At 39.1% G+C, this 23002-nt stretch overlaps 2 protein-coding genes and 1 pseudogene across 2 annotated transcripts; 2 read left to right on the forward strand and 1 right to left on the reverse strand.

Annotated features, from left to right (window-relative positions):
* Nucleotides 1-615: 615 nt before the first annotated feature.
* Nucleotides 616-3688, reverse strand: LOC121902290 (annotated as a pseudogene).
* Nucleotides 3689-6422: 2734 nt separating this feature from the next.
* pin4 (protein (peptidylprolyl cis/trans isomerase) NIMA-interacting, 4 (parvulin)) lies at nt 6423-10379 on the forward strand. Its single transcript, XM_042419105.1, has 4 exons — nt 6423-6584; nt 6809-6876; nt 9301-9420; nt 10201-10379. Exons 1-4 carry the CDS (start codon nt 6548-6550, stop codon nt 10357-10359), a joined length of 384 nt encoding a protein of 127 aa, XP_042275039.1. The 5' UTR covers nt 6423-6547; the 3' UTR covers nt 10360-10379.
* Nucleotides 10380-12349: 1970 nt separating this feature from the next.
* faf2 (Fas associated factor family member 2) lies at nt 12350-22994 on the forward strand. Its single transcript, XM_042418522.1, has 11 exons — nt 12350-12456; nt 13352-13420; nt 13618-13752; nt 14035-14111; nt 14192-14330; nt 18868-18953; nt 19146-19237; nt 19968-20145; nt 20987-21158; nt 21267-21410; nt 21675-22994. The coding sequence occupies exons 1-11, from the start codon at nt 12394-12396 to the stop codon at nt 21855-21857; spliced, it is 1338 nt and encodes a 445-aa protein (XP_042274456.1). The 5' UTR covers nt 12350-12393; the 3' UTR covers nt 21858-22994.
* Nucleotides 22995-23002: the final 8 nt, after the last annotated feature.

Consider the following 23002-nt stretch of genomic DNA (forward strand, 5'->3'; position numbering starts at 1 on the left):
ATTAAAGGTCCTGCTCTTAAACCGATGCGTCACCTTTTTTCAGCAATTGCATTTTGACTCACTCTTCAGCTGCTTTCAGCACTTACACTTCAACAGACTTTCAGACTGTCAACAGTCAGCAGTTTCCAGTTCAGTTCAAAATCAGCACTACATTTTAACTTCCATTGACATTTGAATTTTCCTGCTTAGAATTACTTGACACTTTACCTCCTTTAACTGCTTCAACTTCATTAGTTACCTCCATACAAATTCAAAGGCCCCGCTCAATATTTTAAGACTTTCAAATTGTTTAAAATGTTCAGCTGTGGGGACACCTTTCCTAGTTGTTGCTTACCCTCAGTTACAATGACAGTGAGTTCAAGTTTTACTAGCTAATACAGTAGTAAATACTTATTTGTTTTGAACACTGTCACGTACTCTGCTTCTAACTGAAACTGATGTAACAGGAAGGAAAAAAATTCAGCTGTGTGGCAGTTCTTCCAGTTAAAACAGATAAGTGAAATTAAAAAGCTCAATAAGAGTTAGAAATTACTTTTTTAATGACCTTTAAAACCTTGATTGAAGTAATCAGAGACAATAGAAAACAACAACAAAAATGCAGCATCTAAGGCCAAAAAAAATAAAAAATCATATTTATTTCATTTTGCTTATTTTACTGGACAAATCTGTTTACTGTGGGTTGGTTTCCAAGGATGTGTCTAGCTTGTGGTTTTCTCTCATCTTTAGTTTCATTATTGTTCATTATTAGATATCATAGCAGGAAAACGTCTTTGCGGACGCAATATATACCACATACGTTCTTTGAAGTCATAGTTGTAAGCAATATCTAGCCTTTCATCTCATTTTGAGATAAAGATAAACAATTATGAAATTTTGCATAATAACATGACATACCAAAACAATGAAAATGTAAGACGGCAGATTTGCAGCCGGTCTATTTCTACGTTGTGCTCAAACTGTGGCAGCAGATGTTTTCAACCAAGGCCTTTCTCAAAGGATCCTCTAATCTTCTCAAATATATATAATGTCATTTTTAGTGACAAATGCATATAAAACACTTAACATACAAGGCACTTAACAGATATTTTACTGTTCCAACATATTTCACATCGCGGTTTTTAAGGATGCAAAAGTTTTACCCCGTTTTCCTTCAGTGCCTTCAGCGTGATGGTCAGTCCTCCAGCATCACACAGCTGAAACTCCTCCAGTGCCTCATCGTGTGGCTGCTGAAGACCAATGGTGTGAACTAAGCCTGCTACATCCTCATAATCTTCCTTCTTCCTCAAAGTCATCTGGATCATTTCTGCATAAATACATCACAAAACAACTTCTCTATATATAAACCACAACGGAATGGCTTCACATATTTAACACCTGAATATTTTGAATGAATATTTTCCCATTGATGATAGTGGATTTTTTTTCATCTACTCTATAATACTCTAATCTGCTCTATAATATGTCAAAAAGTAGTGCCTGTCAGTTTCCCAGAACCTAAATTGACTTCTTCAAATTGCTGATTTAGTACAAAAGTTGCTTTTGGTTAATTTCCTTGACAAACTGTTTCAGCACTAGTCTCCACTAATGTTTTTATGGCATAAATGCTTCACATTGTCATAGTTATGTTTTCCTTTGGGTTTTTTTTTGTTTTTTGTTTTTTTTTTACAATTTCCCGACTATGTCTAGAATATAAAGCTATTCATGTGTATCAGTTTTGGTGCTTGTAGGAAAATTTCAATCTAAAATTGTGAGCACAATATTAAACAACTCTCTTACGATTTGGTTAAAAAGCAAAAACTCCCAACTTAGGACATTTTGAGGTATCTAATATTTAAATTCTGCAAGATCACAGTATCACAGCTAGTTTCATATTATCAGCTTTGACATGAAATTCTCTTTAAACACTCACACTGTATAAGCAGCAGTAGTGGAAAACACATTACTCAAGTGCAGTTTTGAGGAACTTAGTTCATTTAGTAGAAGTAGTTTCATTTCATGCTACTTATATAGTTCAAGGTACATTTCACAGACATACTGTACTTTGTCTTACATTACATGTATTTGACAGCTATAGTTCCTAGTTACGTTTTCAGATTAAGACTTTACATTAAAAAAAAAACCATTGGATTTGACACATTTCCCCTTTAAACTTCACAGATAGTTTCATTTAAATATGTATTTGAGACTCAGAGAAATAAAATGATCCAATATTTCACAAAAAAAGCAAAAAATGGGGGGGATTCCTGAAAATAAATAGCGTGTAGCAGAATTCATCAGCAATAAGAATCTAATAATGTAATAAAATAACATTTGGTTCATTTTTTTGCAGACTGAGTACTTTAAGTAGATGTTGCTGATTTTTACTTGTGTAGAATTTTGAATTTTTTTACACTGTGGCATTAGTACTTTTACTTGAGTAAAGGATCTGAGCATTTCTTCAACCACTAATATGAAGATGTTTGACTTTACATTTCCACTCCCACATTACCCAAAGGCTCAGCAGAACTGCTCCTCATCAGTGAACCTGAACGTTCACTGTCTTCCTCCAGAAAGGACAAACTTTCATCTTCATCAAAGTCCTCAGGGTAGTGGCAGTCAATGTGAGCATCTTCCTCCTCCTCATCACTGGAACTGGCCTCCATATTGTGCTTTTTCTCTTCCCATGAGTGGGACTGACTGAGAACATGTGACGTGGGACAGATCTCTTCTTCAGGTTCAGTCACAGGAACACAGTCAGTCTGAGTCTCTCTGTGTTTGATATACTCCAGCTGATGTTGCACGCAGGCACTGCTGAGTATGCAGGCAGCACTTGGCCTGTTCTCAGGTTTGAGGCAGAGCATTCTCTGGATCAAAGAGGAGATGTTTTCCGAGTAAACGCTAAGGACAGGATCATACTCTCCTTTGGGGATCTTGTAGAACAGACTGAGGAGGTTCATGGCTGCAAACGGAGGCCTGAGAGCACAGATCTCATACAGCAGACAGCCCAGATCCCAGATGTCAGACTTGGAGCTGTATGGGACATCCTGGCAAAGCTCAGGGCTGAGGTAGATGGGGGTGCCAACACATGTGGAAGCCATGTCAGCTGTGTTTGTCATTCCTTTGGATATCCCAAAATCCCCTAACTTCACCACACCTCTCTTCATTAGCAGTACATTTGAGGTTTTGATGTCCCTGTGAAGTATTTTAGCCGTGTGTATGTAATAAACAGCCATGGTGACCTGTATAAACCACCCCATTACAGTACTCTCTGAGAAAAACTCGTTTCCTCTGTTTAACCTTGTCATCTAATGTCCCACCATCACAGTAGCTCATCACAATGTAAATGAATCCGTCGTCAGAGTTCACAAAAACATCGCTTCACTTCACTATGTGAGGGTGCTTCAGCCTCCTTATGATTTCAGCCTCCTGGAGGATAGCTCTTTGTGTTGTTGCTGTCCTTGCGTCCTTTACTTTTATCCTCTTGACTGCGTGCAAGCTTCTGCGCTCATCGTGCCTCATCAGGAACACGTCCGCGGCTCCTCTCCGGCCCAAACACAACACCTGGTATTTCACAATAACACAATAAAAGGTCCGGAGAATGAGCAAAAGACGACGGTATCGAGGAGGTTAACGACCACTTCAATATAAGCCAGCTGTCAACACACTGTCCGTCATTTTGGCCTCCGTATGTGTACAGTGTTGTTGCCATGGTAACCATTGACGCCGTGAAATTGGATAGGGCGGAAAGTTTTTTTTTTTTTTTATCAGTTGCAACAAAATGTGTTAAATATTTTTAATTTATTGCAATTATGTAACCGAATACGACATTAAGCTATAGGCTAACCCCAGAGTTTGCATTTTATTTTTTATAAAAAGAAAAAAAGAGATACAAAATCTAAATAAACTCAAATGATTATGCTTATCAGATTTAACCGACTTTCTCTAAAATCGTTTTACCAAAATTAGTAGGCCTATTTCCCCTTTCATTACTTTCAATTCTGACTTTAAACTCAGAACTCAAATATAGCCTTAATCCTCTTCCGTAGTGTATTATGTTTCTGTGTTGCATGCTTAACTAATTCACTACCTGACTTTGTTAATACCTTTGGTATGATGCATTGGATTTTTGCTGACTTTAGGTCTATTTCCTTTTTATTACCTGTCACTCTGCATTATTTCAATAACGTTTTAATTTCACATTCTCTGGGGTTAAAAACATCTGGACTACAGGTGAAAATTTACCTTTTGTTTAACAATGTTTACTGATGTACGTACACGTCTGTGTTGAATAAATACATTTTAAGTTTGAATAAGTTATTGGACAAAGTAGAGAAACTTTGCCTGTATAAAATGGACCTTGGATAGAGAGGATATATGAGAAAAGTAAGGATATATTTTAATTTGATTTAATTAACTTTAACAGACGGGTTATTTACTACATTTATGTACTACATATCTTTGGAGGCTGTACACTGGGTGGAGGTGTGCATATTAGCAGGCTGCAATCTGCCAATATTTACCCAAAGAAGAAGAAAGACTTGAGCTTCCTGCGCAAGTCCTCTGTTATTGTCAATTATAATAAATGATATGATGAAAAAAAATAATATGAAAAAATGATATGAGCAAGTCAGTCCAGATATTGGAAAATCAATTTTTGCAGACGATGTGGCAATTTGGATAAGAGGAAGAAATGTAAAGTATGTTGTTAAAAAAGTTCAGGAAGCTATCAATGAAGTTGAAAACTGGTCTCAAATGTGGGGATTTAAATTATCTGTAGAAAAATCTCAAACTGTTTTTTTTTTTTTACGAGAAAGAGAGTCAATGAAGATGTTTACCTGAATCTTTATAATCAAAGATTAGGAAAAAAGAAAGTGTTCAAGTTTTTAGGTTTGTGGTTTGATGCATTGCTCACATGGAAGACTCATATAGACAAAATTGAAAATAAAAGTAAGAAAGTCTTAAATATTATGTGATGCTTGACAGGCACTGTTTGGGGAGCTGCTAGCTATGAAAAATATCTATATAGAATTGATTAGATCAGTTCTAGACTATGGGTGCATTTTATTTGGATCAGCAGCTCAAACCCCATTAAAGAAAATTAGACCGAATTCAGGCTAAAGCACTGCGGTTGTGTTGTGGGGCAGTCAAATCAACACCGTTGTCAGCACTCCAGGTGGAAGATGGGGACATGCCGTTAAGAAGGAAACAATTAATGGCCAATTATTGGGCAAATCTACAAAGTCACAAAGATTTACACCCCACTAAAAAGGTTGTGGATAGTTTTGGGGAAAGTAGCAAAATCAAAAAGGAGAGTTTTAGCACAATCATATCAGCTATAACTAAGGAGTTGGATGTCAATGATTAGGCTATTAGTCAAACTGTTTTAATGCCAGCTGTTCCTCCATGGCTACTGCCTCAACTATCTATTGATTTCTCAATTTTGGATCATGTTCATTCAAGTATAAAAGCATTTAATCTGCAGGCTTATGTGAACACTGTATTACATGAGCGATATGGGCAATATGTACAGATATTTACAGATGAGTCAAAAAAATCCAGAGAATGAGAAAACAAGTAGTGCATTTTATGTCCCTGAGTTAGAAGTGAAATTGAACAAGAGAACTACAGACCACATATCTGCTTATACAGTTGAAATGATGGCAATCTTGTTAACCATGCGATAGATAGAGGAAGTCAAACCACTGCGTACACCGCTTTGCTCAGACTCAAGTGCAGCCCTGGTTTATCTCAAGCATACCTCTTCAAGATGCAGACAGTATATCCTTTGTGACATTATACAATCTTTATATAGAATTTGTAAATTATGAAGTGATGTACAGTTTGTATGGATATCAGCACATGTGGGCATTCAGGGAAATGAGGTTGTGGGCCACCTTGCCAAGAAAGGATTAGATAGAAATCAAGTAGAAGTTGCAATAGCAGTAAGAAAAATAGAGGCAAAAGCTTTTATATGGAGCAGGATAAAGACACAGTGGCAAAAGCTTTGGGACAGGGATACTAAAGGAAGGCATTTATATCAGATTCAACAAGAGGTTGCAGGGGAAAAACAGGAGACACGAGTGCCTGATCATCAGAATAAGACTGGGACACACAAAACTAAATCCATCTCTGCACCCCATTGGGAAGCATCTAACTGGAACTTGTGAAAGCTGTAATCATATGGAAAGTGTGAATCAAGTCTTGTTTCATTGTCTCAAATATACAAGACAAAGACAGCTGTTAAAAATAAACTGGAACATAAAGGGGTTGAACACACGGACTTGGAAACACTCTTTCCAAATGATTCTGGAAACTATATTTTAAATCATGTCTTCACTTATCTTCAAAGCACTGGTTTAATAATAGGATTTAAGAACTATGTAATTCAACCGTTGGTGGCGATAGTGCTCTGAATGGTGGTAATACGCCATTAAACATGAAGAAGAAGAAGAAGAAGAACCGCTTTCTGCGCAGACTTTTGCGCACGTTATTCACAACACTGTGAAAGCGTGCTGTCACAGCTTTCCTTTTTCATAATTGCTTGAATTTCAGTGTACTGTAATCTAAAATGCCACCAAAGGGAAAAGGTGGCAAGGGTGGTAAAGGTCAGTGGTCCATTAGTTACGTCCTGTCAGTTGTGTGTTGTGTACTTTTATCTTAAAGCCACATTTACTAGCTAGTAGCATACAACTGCCAGAGCACTTCACATGCTTTATGATGGCTTGCTCGCCAGGTTTAAGCTCATCGTGTTGTTTGTTACAATGTTACTGCTGGTATTTGTTGTCCTCACGGCTGTTGTCCTGGTGATGAACGTCTTTGCTGTGTGTAGGAGCCGCTTCAGGAAGTGGAGACGCTGACAAGAAAGAAAAGGCACCGAAGGGAGGCACTGCTGTTAAGGTAACATTACACGCAACAAAACCACATTTTGTATACACACACATTTTTACTTACTTAGTCATTACTGGGGACTTTTTGCCAAACGACTACTGCTCTCCTCCTTGTACCACAAAGGGAGCTTGAAGGAAAACGGAAAGAGCTGAGTGTGTCGGTGTGGGGAGCCACATTTAGACTTAATATAATAATAGATATAATTATTCTCAATGAGAGGTGAACCTTTTAAAAGGAGCCTTGATTTCAACTTGATTTGACTACAACATGCAATGTACAACCCGTTGTGACCTTTGAAATGATTAAATCTTAGAGATTTTTTTTTTTTTTTTAACAAATATTGCCCTTTTCTCCTTGAATCATACAACCCATGCAATGTTTTTGTTGAATTCGTAGAGTGTAGGCCCTGCATGTTAGGGAGTATTTCAAGCAGTTTGTCTTTTCTCCATTAGTGGAAAAATTTCCATCACTGCTGCACCAACATCTGCTTTGGGTCACAAAAGTAGGGATGCATGATATTGGATTTTTTGCCAATATTTCCAACTCATTGTGGCCGATACCAATATATGCACATATTTTTTTCTAGCTGGCTGAGGAGACTATTATGCATGCAAGCATAGATTGTACTGAGTATGATCAAGAAAGACAATATATGAAGGACAAATTTAGGAAGACTGGATTCAGGAGCTCAGCATTAAAACTTTAATGAACCTTCCAAGTGGGTGGAGCAGTAGAGTTTTCTTTGAGTTTATTAGACAGACAGGATTAATGTGTAGGAAGGTGGCGGTAATGCATCTAATACGCTGGTTGCCAACCGCTGTTATGAACCAAAAAGAAGAAGATGAAGTTTTTTATTTTTCACAGTGTGGTACATCCTGTCAGCCGAGGGATTTCCTATCTGTGCAGCTGAACACCGCAACACCTTGATGGACTGTATCACCCCGACGGTCCCGGTGCTTCCTCCGCAGGCTCCACGTCACTCAGCTGCCCGTCAGACCCGCTGCTTCTTCCCACTTGAACCTGAATAACAAACTGGGGATCAGTGGTCCAGTTTGATCCACATGGAGAGCCGGGGATAACGTTAGCTGGGAGGCTAGAGAAGGCTAGCTGGCTGTGCTTCTCCACCAATCCCCAGTTTGTTATTCGGGTTAAAGTGGGAAGAAGCAGCGGGACTGACAGGCAGCTTGAGTGAATTGGAGCCTGAGGAGGAAGCACCGGGACCGTCAGGGTGATACAGTCCATCAAGGGAAGCACAGTTAGGCGGCGGAGGAGAAGGCGACATATCGGCCTTTCATTATTGGCAGAATACGCTGATACCGATGACGTGCCAATAATATCGTGCATCCCTACATAAAAGTGCTGGCAGTGCTGGACAGCATGAATGAGTTAGGGGTTTTTGATCCACTATTGGGATGCTTTATCAGTGCTTGCTAAGCATAATGACTACAGTGAATTTAAGTAGTTATAAACATAGCACAAAAAGTAAGGAAAGGTGTTTGGTAGATTATTTCTTTGTTGTAACAATGCTTCTTGGCAATAAATCTTATTCCGTTGGAAACCTGTTTATTTCCCTTTTAAATGGTGCCACATTTGTAAGGAACATGCATTTGTGGGATGAGCAGCAGAGCTGAGTATGCGGCTTGCGCCCCCATGAAAAATATGTCAAATCTTCTCTGCCAATGCCAAATGACTTATTCTGCCATTGACTCTTGTTTGGTGTTTGGTGGATTGGATGATTGAAGTATGAAGCGTGTGGAAGAACCATACACAGACACAACAGCCTGGCACCTTCTCCTCATGCTGGTCACCAGGTGGCGGTAATGCATCTAATACGCACATCCCACTGCTGTGGGATGGCATCCCATTCTTCAACCAGCGGGGTTTATCAGAGACTACCTCCAGAATTTGGGAGTGGAGAGGATGGAATGGCCTGCCAGCAGTCCTGACCTCAACCCCATTGAACACTTGTGGGATCAGCTTGGGTGTGCTGTTCGTGCCATACTGACCAACACAACCACGTTAGCTGACTTGTGACAAATGCTGGTTGAAGAAATTGTTAAATTGCCAATATGTCTTGTTTCTTCATACCTCAATTATCCAATCCACCAAACACCAAACAAGAGTCAATGGCAGACTAAGCTGTTAGGCATTGGCAGAGAAGATTTGGCATATTTTTTATGGGTGCAACCCACATACTCAGCTCTGCTGCTCATCCCACAAATGCATGTTCCTTACAAATGTGGCACCATTTAAAAGGGAAATAAACAGGCTTTCCAACGGTATAAGATTTATTGCCAAGAAACATTGTTACAACAAAGAAATAATCTACCAAACACAAATTTCCTTACTTTTTGTGCTATGTTTAGTTTGCTGCCCAACCATTGTTTATTCCTGGTAGTATTAACTGTGCTTTTGTGATCTGTGTGGCCCCAGGTTCGACATATCCTCTGTGAGAAACATGGAAAATGCATGGAGGCAATGGAGAAACTGAAGGCTGGAGTCCGTTTCAGCGAAGTAGCCTCACAATACAGTGAAGACAAAGCTAGACAAGGAGTAAGAACATTCATTCTAGTCATTTTCAACCTCATTACTGATTCAAATGATCCCACAGTATTAACTGTACGCTCTAGGAGCACTGCAACTATTACTTTCATTGCTATTGTGCTTATTATTTTCTTGATTAATCATCTGTAAAATATCAGAAAATGGCTAAATGGCCAAACGCTAGATAATATCTTCAAATTGCTTGTTTTTTCAGTCCACATCCCAAAGATATTCACTTAACTATCACATAACAAGGAAAGCAGTGGGCTCTTCAAGATGGAATACATCTGAACAGGTGGTGATAAATATGGGACAAATATGAGTAATGATGAATACACATATGATCTACGGGCCTAAACCTCATAATGACTCTTCATGGGTGATGAAATCCAGACTGATGACTAATAAGTCTTTCTACCTGATAATTTCTTTACAGCTCTTTTACTAAACTTGGCTATTTTTCACCCACTAGAACACCTACACTGATATATTCTCAGCTACTGGGAAACTTCTTTGGCCAATGTGTTGTTACTCAGGGGCACCACCTAATTTTTGAGTTGTTGATATTTTTCATGTGCAACAAAGCTTCTATCTCATTTCCTTATCTGTGGCCTACCGCTTGGTAACTGAAGCTGTAAAAGGCGGTAGTTTCAAATTCCTGCATTGCTCACAGTTGTGAAAATATTTTTTTATGTTCAGTGCAGTGAACACATCTTAGCTTTTTGCCTTGTTTCTGACTCATATTAGGTGCATACCATGTTTTGTTCATGACTGTTTTGTTCATGACAGGGTGATCTGGGGTGGATGACCCGAGGGTCGATGGTTGGACCTTTTCAAGATGCAGCATTTGCCTTGCCTGTCAGTTCCATGGATAAACCTGTCTACACAGACCCTCCCGTCAAGACCAAATTTGGGTACCATATCATTATGGTGGAGGGGAAAAAGTGATGAGGGTGGGCTCAACACTTGAAACTCTGAAACTGATGACTTCCTGATTTTACGTCCTCGATGCAATGTTTGCTTTATATTTTTCTGAATGCTAAAGAAAATTAAATGATCCTGGTATAGAATACTGTCAGCTTTGTCTCTGTTAAATGTACACTACCACACTGACAAGTCAACCTGAGGGAATATTTAACTTTTGCATTCACATAATTCACTGGATTTTCCTTTTCAATTAAATATATTTTCACTCATCAGGTCTGTGTGTGTCAGACATGACCTTTAGACAAAAAAAGACGTGATAGAAGTAGAAGAGTTGGCCTAATAAGAAGCCCTTTCTCCTAAAAACTACTACTTTAAAGTCTTTCAGAAATGAAGGTGGTGTCATTAATTACAGTGAAATTAAATATAACCCATATTTCTAATGACTGCAAAACCAACACTCCAAAGCTATAAATATAAATTAATTACTTGTTAAGTTGCTGTTATTCAGTATTCTGGGGACTAGTTACAGTTAGTTGTTAGTAGTAACAAAAAAGTGGACTGATTATCAGTTATAGTTGGAAAATATGAGATATAATATCAATACTGTTACAAATAAAGTGTGGTTACTGAGAAGGACTGCTGCAAGCTAATTTTATCGATTAATCTGCTGGCTATTTTCTCAAATAATTGTGATATAAAATGTCAAAAAACAGTGAAAATTTACCTTCACAATATCCTAAAGTCCAAGATGATGTCATCATATAAGAAAAACACAAGCAGAAAAGCTTTACAATTAAGAGACTGAAATCAGGCAATGTCTGGCATTTTTGCCTAAAGAATAACTGAAATGATGAATAGATTATAAAAATAGTAGATGAATTTCTGTTGAATAGTCTAACTATCAAACTAATTGTTTCAGCACTCAATAATATGCATAATTTAGGTAGCTCATGTAGCAATATTCTTCGGATTTTAACACTTAAGTTAAAGGACATGTTCACAATTTTTCAAGTGTGTTTTAAAACAAAAGTCAGTTGCCTAAATGAAAACAGAAGGAGGTTTTCCTCACAGTAATCATTCAATCATTTTGGTCCTTTCATTGTATGGTCACTTACATTATAAGTGCATTATGAAGGGATCTGCTAATGGCCAGTGTGAACAGGAGTAATGAAGAAAACCCTGTTTCAATGTTCATTGGGCACCTGACTATTGTGTTAAGACAGTCTTAAGACCTGTCCCCCTCCACAAAATGTGTTTTTCTTATTGTTACTTCAGTTGGATGTTTGAGCTTCACTGTGCAGAATGATGTACGTGCAGAGTTTGTTTTCACATTAATCTTGCGGTGGAGGAAAGTTTCTCTGTGCCCCCCTGAAAATCAGAGTTAAAGGGGCGGGCCATACGAGCATGATTTGTGATATCACAACAAGCCAATCCTGCTCCAGTATGCAACTTACACAAGTGTGATGTGGAAACTTGAAGCCTTAGGTGCACGTACACTGAGAATGGACTTTACAGTGAAGTAGGCGACATCTTGTGTCCAGCAGTTAAAACTTTTGAAATGAACAATATTTATATTTTCATACATTAATTAATTCATAATGATAATAATAATTACTGAGGGACAAGGAGTAGAAGTAATTTTAGTAATTTCTAACAAGGGAATTTACCTTTTTTTGTGGAAAAGCCATGTCAGACACATTATCCAAAGTAGATTTTTTTTATGTCTTAAAACATGTCTGGAAGGGATGTTTAAGAACTTTGAAATCAAATAAAAGACATAATGTACAAATATTCCCTAATACAGACTTCATTAATCTATATCCATGTTAGCTGTAAATCCCTGGTTACAATAACTAATCAATGGAAATCCATGCAAGTAATGCATGCGGACCATGGTTATAATAACAACCCAGGCAAATGAGCTCCAGTCCCTGATGACATCCAGACCACTAGGCGGCAGCAGCCCGCAGAGCAGCCGCAGAGCAGCGACAGCAGCCGGCATCAGGAAAAGACAGTTGACGTTGCTACGCCTTGCTAGATGATTGGCGAGGTAAGATGGCGGCGCCAGAGGAACCAGAATTATCTCAGGCGCAGACTGAAAAACTCCTCCAGTTTCAGGTAGACAACCTAACTTTAACACTAACACGAGTCCATCTGAAACCTCATGTGTTAATACGCTATCGTTGGTGCTGAATTACTGCTAACAGGCGGAACAGTGCGTGTTCAAACGCTTTCTGCACAGTCAACTTCGATAACGTTTCCCGTCAACTTGAGTCAGAGCTAACGTTAGCAGAGGTAGCTAACGTTAGCTCAGCTAGCTAACAAGTTAGCAGACTTCTAAGGGCCATGGGCGGATTGATATATATTTTACAGTTAGTTGTATGTTATTCGAAGACATACACATTATCCACCTTTGTTAATCGACATTGCTCGTGCTGGATTTTTCATGTGATTATTGACTTTAAATTTAGCTAACGTCAGATTAACAGTTAACGTGAGTGAGTTAACGTTAGCTCAGCAGTCATGATCGAGCTGTCACTGAAGTTTCGACACCACTGTATCTAGTTAATTGTTGGTTTTATGACAATAAGAGGGATCCAGTTTCCCCCCCCTTTTTAATCTTTAGTCTGCTGAAGTTGTCTTAGTCGACAGTTAGTAATGTTAAGCTAACCGTCAGAATCCCTTGATATTTTCGAGAGCTAGCTAGCTAACCGTTAACGTCATCCTGCTTGATGTTGACGGATTTTTGTGTGTATGTTGACGTTGATTTTGAAGTTTGATAGCTGCACAACTAACTGGTAGCTTATCAGTTCATCTAATGATTTCATTCTGACTATTTGACAACCGAGCTTATGTAGTTTTTGTATGAATTTTGCTACTTGCTAATGAAGGACTTGACAGGGCAAACCAGTAGCCCGTAAGATACCCGAAGATAAACCTGAGTATATAAGATTAAAAAAATGTAACGATGGTTTTGAGGCCTTCAGTGTGATTTCTTCTTCATGTCTCACAGGACCTGACTGGTTTGGAGTCAATGGACCAATGTCGTCGAACATTAGAGCAGCATAATTGGAACATAGAGGTAAAGTTACTGCACAAATGGACATTACAGGAATCACAGAGGCTTTGCAATTGGCTTTTCATGGCAATGTTCAGTTTTTTCCTATGCAGATCCTGTGAACTTGATTGCCTTGCTTTGATTCATCTGTTATGTTTTCTTTTGGTTTATTAAAAAAAAAAAAAAGACCTGAGTGATGGGATTAAATGTATGTGTTTCAGGCTGCAGTACAAGACAGACTTAATGAGCAGGAAGGAGTGCCCAGTGTGTTTAACCCTCCACCATCCAGACCATTACAGGTCAATACGGCAGACCATAGAGTATATAGTTACATCGTCTCAAGGCCACAACCCAGGGTAGGTCTGCAGGCTTTCATGAATGTGCTTTAGGATGATATCTCTGCATAGTTGTTGAATATTGACGCTGCTCAGCAGAGGATATGGGGTTCCTGTTATAATCTGCAATACTATTGTTTATGCTAAACACAGTGTGTAATGGTGTCGCTCAGTTATTGTTGTGACATAATACATTTGTTACTTGATTTTGCCTCACTTTTTAATCTTTTTAACTCTTATATCTTAAATTTGTGTTCTGTTCATGTTTATTCATCAGGATTGACTGTCTGCTTTGTTTTTCAGGGATTACTAGGATGGAGTTACTACTTGATAATGCTACCTTTCAGATTTACATATTACACACTTCTGGACATATTCAGGTAACTCAAACACATTTATTGATACCTGCTGCTGGACCTGGAGGACGGTAACTAATCTCCACAATGTCTTTTTATTCAAGGTTCGCCCTGCGGTTCATCAGGCCAGATCCTCGTGGTCGTGTGACAGACCCTGTTGGAGATGTTGTGTCCTTCATTCATAGTTTTGAGGAGAAGTATGGTCGGTCACACCCTGTATTTTACCAGGGAACATACAGCCAGGTGAGTTCAGAGATATTAAGTTTGAAAACATGTTTTTTTTTTTCTGCACTGAAGTTCAGTCATTTAAAGTCCAGATGAAACATCATTTTGAGAGTATCTAACTTCTGTATCATGACATATTTCTGAGTGAAACAGGATAGACAGGCGGGACATAATGTCGGGAGGAATTTGATTAAACATTGAAAAGTGGGCGTGTCATAATGACTCTTAGCTCTGTGCTGTTAAAAGATTGATTGATGGGTGGATGTCATGATATTATTGGGTGAAATTGGTTGGTTCAAACCTACGTAAGCAGATGTCATATTTTGTTTTTCAGAAGGAAAACATGATTGGATTTCAGGGCATAGAATTAGCACCAGCCAAATGCTGGTAAAATAGGCAAGTGGCTGGTAGATTTACTTCACTCACCACCCAAAAAACAATGGTAATCTACTGGGTGGCTGGTAAAATTTGAACATTCACTAACCATTTGACCGGTGGACAAAAAAGTTCATTTTGCACCCTGTTGGATTTTGATACAAGAATACAAACAAATTGATTTTTTTTGTCTTTTTTGGCATATATTGTAAAGTAGGTGCACAATTTAGGGATGTGATCTAAAAGGGTTAAAAAGGCATTTTTCATTTCATCTCGACTTTAAAGTACCAGGCTTTCGCTTTGGGATATACATTTATTTTCCTTCTGGATGGGAGTTAGATGAGAAGATTGATACCACTCTCAAATCTGTTAAAGGTGACATATTATACTCCTGTTCAAGTTAATATCGGTCTCTTAGGTCCCCAAACATGTCTTTGAAGTTTTTTGCTGAAAATACCACAGATTTTGCATTCTAGAATGCCTCTACTCGCCTTTGTTGCTGTTCTGGATGGGCTGTTTTCTGTGTCTATGCAAATGAGCTGCTGCTCCCCACACTTCAATCCAGATCTGGCTGTGGCTTTCTGGCCGTGATTCATTTTGAGATTACATGACCGCAACAGAAGAGAACGAGGGCTGTTGACAGTATTCATATTCATACAGGAACTGCAACAGAGCTGCAGTAGCGTCACTAATACTAATATTACAGTAACGCAAAGTGTATCTGTGGACCAGAATGGACGTATTAACCTCAGCTTGACTTTACACACACTGTCACAGTGAATCACTACAGCTCTATGGTCTGAGTAAATTAGCTGCTGGGTGCTAATCAGAGTTACACAACGTTGCCTAGCAAAGGAATTCCTGCAGTTTGACCATTGCTTTTTCACACATGTATCGTGTCCTTCATGGCATGTCTATCAATCACATTTACATAACGTAACAGCAGCTACACACACTACCGGCGAGGATCATGGAGCAGAACAATCTAACATGTAACAACAAAACTAGCTGAGCTAGCGCTGCAGTCTAAAAGTTCCACAAAAAGCCACACGAAAAAACAGTTCCCACCATTCAACCTACTCCTGTTGTCATTTAGTTGGCTTCAAATGAGGCTTAATGTTCACACAGTTTCTCTTGACTGTCCCTCAATATGACATAAGTCCAACATGCTAACATCAAGTTCAACAGGCTAACCTGCTAAACAAACAGTAAAACAGCATAAAGCATGGCAAAATTTACAGCTTCCAAGATTGAAGTTGGGACAAGGACAGCCGGTATTGATCCATCACACACACATAAAACAGTTTTCCGGTCATTGGGGGGACATTTCCATCAAAAATAACGTGAATCCAATGGGTCTTCTCTTCCTCAGATGATGGAAGGACATAAAGACTGTTGTGTTGGTTCCTTCAGTCAACAACAGAACTGTGATTCAGTTCAAAAGCTGATTAAGTAGGTTTTCAGTGGGCGGGGACCATTAGCCTGCTGGAGGGGGAGGTCTATGTTCAACAGATCCCTTTATGACGTCATAAAGGAAGCAAAATTTAAATGGTGTTTTTGCACCCACATTTACTCAAAGATGGAGCAGGAGAAAATGAGAGAGGATGGTCTTTTCTCATAGTTTGGGTGTCTCTAGACACAACAGGGACACACAATTATGTTGACAAGACATGAAAAAGTGCATTTTGCATAATATGACCATAAAATTTAAAGCTGCAGCCAATAAGCCTGGCAAAATGTACCTAGTAGCACTTCTAAAGGCCTTTACACACTGGGGGCGATGCGAATAAACAACACGAAATTGCGAAATAATCGCCTGCGAATAGTTTGCATCAAAACTATTCACCTCGGAAGCGATATGAATTTACGACAGAAACACAGAAAAAGGAATTTGCGAAGGAATTTGCAACAGCTCATTCTGCTGTCAGTCCGCCTGGTGAAAGCAGTTTGTCCAGCAGCTGCTTCTGTGGACAGAGACACTGAACGCAGGTTGGAGCCGTTGTGGATTGAGCGGATATAACGCTCTCCTCTTCTTTTGTCGAGTGAGGAGAAGAAGGACAAGATCATCATCACTGGAGGATGATGTCAACATCCTCCAGTGATGATGATGATGATGATCTCTGACCTGCGTTCAGCGTCTCATGTCCACAGAAGCAGCCACCTGTCAGCTGCAGCTCCTGGGAAGCTGAGAGGACAAACTGCCTTCACCAGGCTGACTGACAGCAGGGAGTTACTGAACCAAAACAGTTTGCATGTCGGCTCCACGGGAAGAAATTCACAGTGTTTGTATTTATAAATACATGGTGATGATTCATATGATACATGATACATCAATGTATTGATTCATTGGCTTTATATCTCCGCCCACTGTAGCGAGTGAACCTACCTGTCTGCCTGCAGTGCTCACAGACAGACCTGGAGCTGATCAATCAATATAGATACGGTAAATAAGTTCAAAACACATACAGCAGGATACTCAACACCCCACGTGGGCCGTCGCAAGGCACAGCTGTCTGTGCAGATTACACTTTGTGATTGGTTGATGCTTTTATTTGCTGTGTGAAAACGCCGGAAAAAAATCACGTCGCTTTTTCGCCTTGTAATATTCGCCTTCTGTGTGAAAGTACTCATTACACAAACAACAGTTCGAAAAAATATATTGACGTGCGAATCAATCGCACGAAATAATCGCATCCAGTGTGTAAAGGCCTTTAAAGCTCACTAATTCACACATTATCTGAAATATAAAAATGATAATGTTGTTTTATGGTAGGTTATGTGCCAGACTATTTCTTGACTGGGAGCTGTTGCCTGGTAACCAGCAGATATACCAGGAAGTTACTCCTCAGAGCCAAGAAACGGGGTACCTCCCAATTCACTTATTTGATTGTCCCTCACTCCTCAATCCTCCTAAGACCCGGAAGCCATTCTGGTCCGCCTTCTTGAAGGCTGTCCAAAGTGCTTTTTCTGCTCTGATGAGCGAGGAGGAATCTCTGAGGTACCATGAGCAAGGATATATGAGATCAGCCTTTGCAGAAGTCGGCCAACACGACCCCCTTAGTGGAAAGCAGTTATTGATTGGACGCTGCAGCTGATCAGACTAATGTGATACATCACAACATCACTGAGTGGACAGACAGATTACAGATTATACTCAAGTGTGTCACTCCCAAGTTTTATATTTATTTTGTTTTCTGAGTCACCATCTGGTTAAAAATAGTGCGTCTGTGTTAATTTTAGGTCTGATCAACAAGAGAACCATAAACTACTTTCTTCATTGATTAGAAAGTTTGTTCTTTTCATGATCTGTTATTTCCCCCATTAGCTTTTATCATGGATAAAATTAAAGTCAGAGAGAATCTGTCTGTCAGCAAGAAACACATTTTAAACACATTTATATTTTGCATTATTTATAGTCATTTCCATTCAGTCACATGTGAGGCTGAAAATTTCTGATTGGTAGGTTTGATACGAGTTACATAATTTCTGTTTTCCCTGAATCATTTAGCCAGATAAGTTATTTCCAGTGTTCAAAATACACTCTGATCATATTCTTGGTTATTAAATAATTAATTCACAATCAGAATATCAATAAATACAAACACGAGTAATTAATAAATTAATATAAAGGCATTCTGCCAGTGGAAATTGTTCATGTACCTCTGAGCGGGACACAGTAGAAATACAGAATACATGCGTGTGCAAACACAAACTTCATCAAAAGTCACTACAGCTGTTTAAACCGACTGACAACTGATCAGCTGCTGCTTTCATCAGAATCTGACGTTGCTTCACATGTGCTTCAGAGGAAAGGACGTCTCATTTCTCTAAAAACATATTTCCTCGTTTCATCTCTCCTTGCATCTTGAGTGGGAGGGACTACGATGCAAGTGAAGGAAATTTGGATGCAATCTAAGGGAATTGGGGTTTACTCATGATCTGGCTCGTAACTTCTCATAAAACAGCAAGCCAGGCTAGCTGTTTCCAGTCTTTGTGCTAAGCTAAGCTAATCAGGCTCTGCTGTGGCTTCGTATTTGACAGAAAATCTGAGAGTGATATCATCTTATCTATCTCTGTGCCAGAAAGCCAATAACCATGTTTTTCAATATGTAGAACTTTTGCTTTAATAAGTTAAACCTGCAATTTGTTGCATTTCTTTTGTTTACCCTTAAACATGTAGGCACTGAATGATGCCAAACGGGAGCTCCGCTACCTATTAGTGTACCTTCACGGGGAGGATCATCAAGACACTGACGAGTTTTGCCGGTATGTTCCATGATTTCATACCTACATCTGTCTGCCATCAGAATTAGTTATGTAGTGCTTGTTGTTGCAGTGTGTCATGCAGTTACTTGAGATTGTTTTGTCTGCTTGGTCTTTGCCACATGTTATAAATGAACATCATCTCTACATGAAAAAGGTGATTCCTGTTAAGTAGTTTGTTTTGTTACTTTATAGCTCCACGTTATGTACAGAAGAGGTCATAGCCTTCCTCAACACGCGAATGCTCTTTTGGGCATGCTCGACCAGCAAGCCTGAGGGCTACAGAGGTATGCAAGTGTTTTCCTATTTAACCCACTGTTTTGTTGTCAGTGGGCTGTTTATTGTAAATGTGAAATAGGCTGCAGTGATCATGAAAAATATCTGTGTGCGGAAGAGGAACAAGACAAAGAAAAGTGTTTCCTTTATTGTGTGGAAATGGTTTGGTTATAGGGAGAAAAAAAAGACACTGAACAGGAACTTAATTCATTGTTCATCTTTTATTGCACACGACTGGTTTATAGTCACGTATAGCAATACATCCTAAATAATAAATTAACATACCTGTTGTGGTATCTGGCCATGCAGGTAGTTTTGGTTTTCTATTCCCAGGGTTTGAGTCTATTGAGACTTCTGTCGCCATCCTAAAGCAAAGGAATTGAAAGGAATTTGTTTGTGTCGTGAAAAGCATAGAAAAATTTAAACTGACAGCAAGTTCTGCGGTCTATCCTCAGTAACCACAACATTGTTTTTCTGGAAAGCCATACAAGTTGAGTTTTTTGAATGTAATCTTTTGATGCTTTTGAGTGGCACAAACAACATGATATTCACCTCTATTGTTTGTTGAGTTGGCAGAAGTCTCAATGGAGAACAAAAACTATTAGCATGGGAGCTACCGCAGATGCTAAGTGGTTTGTTTTGTGTGCTTTTTGAGTGAACTGACCATCTAACTAAGTTTACAAAATGAATAATAGCAGCATTGTTGACACAGTGACTTTTGTCTGTATAATATTGTTTTAGTGTCCCAAGCATTGCGGGAGAACACCTACCCATTCCTGGCCATGATAATGCTGAAGGACCGCAAGATGACAGTGGTGGGCAGGCTCGAGGGTCTCATTCAGCCAGAGGACTTCATCAACCAGCTCACCTTCATCATGGATGCCAACCAAACATATCTGATGTCAGAGCGCCTTGAACGGTATGGGAAATGACTATTTCATTGGTGAAAATTGTTAATTATGTGTTGTGGGGGGGGTTTTGGGAAGGCGGTTGGTATTGAAGCTCAAAGCGTGACAGCCTGGAGTTTGTTTATGAGGCAATTCAGTCAATTTTCAGTCTCCCATGTCAGTCTGAGGCAGACCAAAGGCCTTATTGTGGAAAGTGCTTATTAGATTAAATTTTACACAAATTTTGATGTGACTGAAATTCTACTTGAACTGTTAACCTCTGCATCATCCCATGAATTTGGGACAGCGCTGGTGCTTCACCATGTTAATTAGCTCTCTCTCTTTTTTTTTTTTTTTGGAATGATGTTGATTTGCCTGGAAAGATTTTTAAAAGAGACATACAGATGTCTCTCAAGTATCATTAATTTGGTGTACCTAGTAATTTTGCTTTCCTGATTAGTGTGTTGGTGTTAAAGAGGTTGACTTGTTTTTGTTATTTTACTTTAATATATAAAGCACTGCAGCTCTGAATTAAGTCTGGCTTTGCTAAAGAGGTCACTCAATCTATAGTGATAGGTCAAGAGTGTTTTAGATCAAAATCTAGTTAATTGGTGTTGAAACAGCACATCTGTAATCAGACTAGTATCCAAGTTATGGGTCTTATCCTGACTTTGATCATTTTGAGGAGATGATGTTTACATGAAACAGACATAAAAAGGACACTTGTAAAACCCAGAAATAACCAGGATACTCGTGTGTCCGTAAATGTACTAAAGGAAAAAAAAACAAAACCAATTCATGTTAAGTTTAATGCCACTCTAATACCAGATTAGTTTCATATTGTACAAGTAAAGATGAATGCTTTTGTTTCAGGGAGGAGAGGAGCCAGACCCAAGTGCTAAGACAGCAGCAGGACGAGGCTTACCTGGCCTCCCTCCGCGCCGACCAGGAGAAGGACCGAAAGAAAAGAGAGGAGCAGGAACAGCGGAGGCAAGAGGAGGAGAAGGTCCGACAGAGCGCTCTTGCTGAGGAGCGGAGACGACGAGTGAGTCTTATTTTCCATTTAATTCATGTCATACACGACTAGTCCACACACGGAGACCTTAACTAATCAATTCTTTTCATGTTGCAAATTTTCGTTGTGTGACTCCAGACACTCGAAGAGGAGAAGGAGAGGAAGTCAGAATGTCTTCCTCCAGAACCGCCTTCAGATGATCCAGAAAGTGTCAAAATAGTGTTTAAGCTGCCTAATGATACACGAGTAGAGAGACGATTCCTCTTTGGGCAGTCTCTGACGGTGAGTACCACAATTATCAAGTTATCCTGTGTAACCGGTTGACTGGTTAGATATTCTTACCCAGTGGTTTACAGTAGATTTGACAATGATATCTGTTAAGATTAATCTCAATCTATGGGTGTCAAACCATTTACATCATATGATTGTCTTGATTTGGAACGAAACTCTGCACTGTCGAATCATGACAGTGTCTTTTCTGTACCTTTTTTTAGAATTTCACTCGTGGTTATTTGCTAATTCACACATCTAATTCTTCTCTCACAGGTAATATACGACTTCCTTTTCTCGTTGAAAGAAACCCCAGAGAAGTTTGAGATAGTTACAAACTTCCCTCGCCGAGTCTTGCCCTGCCTTCCGACTGAAGAGCAGCCCAACCCTCCCACACTGAAAGAGGCGGGACTCAGCCGCTCTGAGGTCCTTTTTGTTCAGGATCTTACGGACGATTAATAGATGACATACCTCCTCTATGTGGAAACATTTTCCTTCGATGCCCACCCACACAGCCCCCCCCCCCCCGCCCCCTCCCTTTTTCTTCTTTTGTTAAATGGCCATTATGCACAAGGGATCATTGAAATAAAATCCTAACCTGGAAAAGTTTAAACCACCCTGCATCCAGTCCTTGTTTGGTTGTGTTTACAGGGTTCCCAATAACCTGGAAAGTCTTGAATTTTATCAAATATTTCTTAAAGTCCTTCCTTGAACTCATATTTGTATCTACGCGGACAAAAGAAGTTTGTTTTTTCCATTATCTCTGTACTATTTACCAGTCAACTCTTGTCCTTCATCACCAGTAACTGTCGCAGCATCGATTTAATCATCTACTGAAATATACTGAAACGGTAGCATAGCTTCGTGCTAAACCAGAACCATATCCCAAATTAATGTCTGGGCAACTGAGGAAGGCAGGTTGTATTAATTCCTGTTGATACACACAGGATGCAGCATGGATAAGTATGGATTTCTATGTTGTGTGAATGCCTTGGCCATTTTTTTTTTATTATTGTAATGTCAAAGACTCCATGTTTGATCCGTTTGTCCTAATTCAACACTCTTTTGCCTTAAGTTTACACATGCTTTCTCCACACTGACTGACAAGCACAGACCTGGTCTAAGTTTGGTTTGGTACTGCTGTGATTGTTGATCCATGTTGCGAGGAGAGCAAATGTACTACTTCAGGGAGCGGGTTGGTGGATTTGGACATAAAGGAAATATGGGAACCCTGTTTTAAATGAGCCATGACCTGTACATAAGTTAGATATTTAAAAAAAAAAAAACAAACCCAAATTTACCGTGCTTTTTTTTTTTTTTTTTTGTTCTGTTTTTTGACTCATCTGTCATAAAATGACCAAATGCAGGTTGGTTACTATGTAAAGCAGACTGCCTCAAGCTCATGAAGTTTAAAAAAAAATACAATATTTAACATTGGCCACAGCTTTTACATGTGGCTTAATCTAGTATAGTACAAGTCTGCTCATAGTGTGCCTGTGGTTACTCATAGATGACTGTTCTGCCTGTAACATCTAAATGGGCTCATGTAAAGATGTAATTTTCCAATTATAAATTAAAAACATTTTAAAAACGTGAGTTTATTG

This window comes from Thunnus maccoyii, chromosome 8, assembly GCF_910596095.1.
Source record: "Thunnus maccoyii chromosome 8, fThuMac1.1, whole genome shotgun sequence".
Taxonomy (NCBI): domain Eukaryota; kingdom Metazoa; phylum Chordata; class Actinopteri; order Scombriformes; family Scombridae; genus Thunnus; species Thunnus maccoyii.